Genomic DNA, 1,455 nt, shown 5'->3' with positions numbered 1-1,455 from the left:
ACGAGTAGACTGCTTTTGAAGTTTGCTAAAGATTAACTGGAGAACTTTGTTATTAAATCATTGTATTGGCTACAAAATCTCCAAAAAGAAATACACTCTGAAGAAGCAGGTTTGTATATCCCATAGCAGTTGAATGTGATTCTATGGAATAAATATAAGAGAACCTGATTAATTGTGAGTGTCTGCCTTGTCATTCTCAGTGTGTTCATTAGAAAAATATTAAGCAACTTTGAGCATTGCATTTCTCCTCCTTTTCACAGATAAAGAAGTTGAAGTGCTCATACGTCTTGTAGTAGGAGAGTTGAGAGATCTCCAGAACTTTGGTTGACTTACTGGTGTTGAGGTATACTCATGGTCTCTTGTTTTTTTTCCTGAAAGCTCTTGTTTTTTTGGTGTCTCTCTTGCTGTAGCTCCTCTGTTGTCGATTCTGCCATGTTTTTCGATTCTTCTATCCTCTTTAGTTCTTCTAGCTTCAGTTCTCCAATTTTTCTCTCCACTAGTGCAGTTTTTATGTTGATCTCTCTCTCACTGGCTTTTAATGCTTCTACCCATGCATGAGCTGCTGACACTTTCTTGTCAGCAATCTCTCGAGCTCCGGCCGCACATCCAGTTAAATAATCATACTCCAATTTTGATTTCGCCTTTTCCTCAGAAGCATTCTGTTACTGATTCTCTTTTAGCTCAAGATGTTTTTGAGAAAGCACATTTGCTGAATAACTTATGGTTAGCCTGTGAGCATTTTAGCTTTTTAGATTGCCATGATTCTCATAAGGTTCCTATCCGTTTGCGCGCTAGCAGATCAAACTACAGTCTTTTCGCTTATTTAGTGACCATTTCTTTAATGCTTTAAAATATGTTGGTGCTGTCATTATGAGATGATAATGGCTTTGTAATGATTCTGTATCTAGTATGCATTTCCTGGTTTGTCAAACAGGTTTATTTTGCAGATTGGCTGAATTTAAATTTAATTTCCTCATCTTCTTTAGATTGGAGGTCACCATACCCAAGAAGATTTTTCAGTGAGAGGCAAGGAGAACCCAAGGACAAGGTTCAAATTTATACCTGGATGGATGCTACACTTAGAGAGATGACTGATCTCGTATGTTTGCAAACCTGAACTCCGCATTATTATTCATCATTTTTATCTCCTGTCTTCCCTCACTCGTATCCACAGGTTTCATGTGTGTGATATTGGTTGTTATTACCTTCAGGTGAAAGAAGTATCTCCAGCTGCCAGAAGACGAGATGCAAAATTGTCATTTGCAGTTGTATATCCTGATAAAAATGGGCGTATGCAAGTAAAGAAGGTATATTCTAAATACCCTAAGCCAGATCATCATAATAGTCTGTCTTTGCTTCCAGACTTCCCATTTCTCAATTTAGATCAGTCAGCACAAAGTGGGACTGTCGTTATTTTTTCATAATCACAAACAAAGCAGCATGAATCTCAATGCT

At 37.6% G+C, this 1,455-nt stretch overlaps 1 protein-coding gene across 1 annotated transcript; it reads left to right on the top strand.

Moving 5' to 3' along the window:
• The first annotated feature begins 987 nt into the window (after positions 1 to 987).
• Positions 988 to 1,455, top strand: LOC130463805 (histone deacetylase complex subunit SAP18-like). The gene is made up of 2 exons (XM_056833057.1): positions 988 to 1,099; positions 1,212 to 1,455. Exons 1-2 carry the CDS (start codon positions 1,067 to 1,069, stop codon positions 1,422 to 1,424), a joined length of 246 nt encoding a protein of 81 aa, XP_056689035.1. The 5' UTR covers positions 988 to 1,066; the 3' UTR covers positions 1,425 to 1,455.

Source organism: Spinacia oleracea, chromosome 6 (assembly GCF_020520425.1).
Source record: "Spinacia oleracea cultivar Varoflay chromosome 6, BTI_SOV_V1, whole genome shotgun sequence".
NCBI lineage: Eukaryota > Viridiplantae > Streptophyta > Magnoliopsida > Caryophyllales > Amaranthaceae > Spinacia > Spinacia oleracea.
The sequence above is the reverse complement of the archived record's forward strand: the minus strand, read 5'-3'. Positions and strand labels throughout refer to the sequence as shown.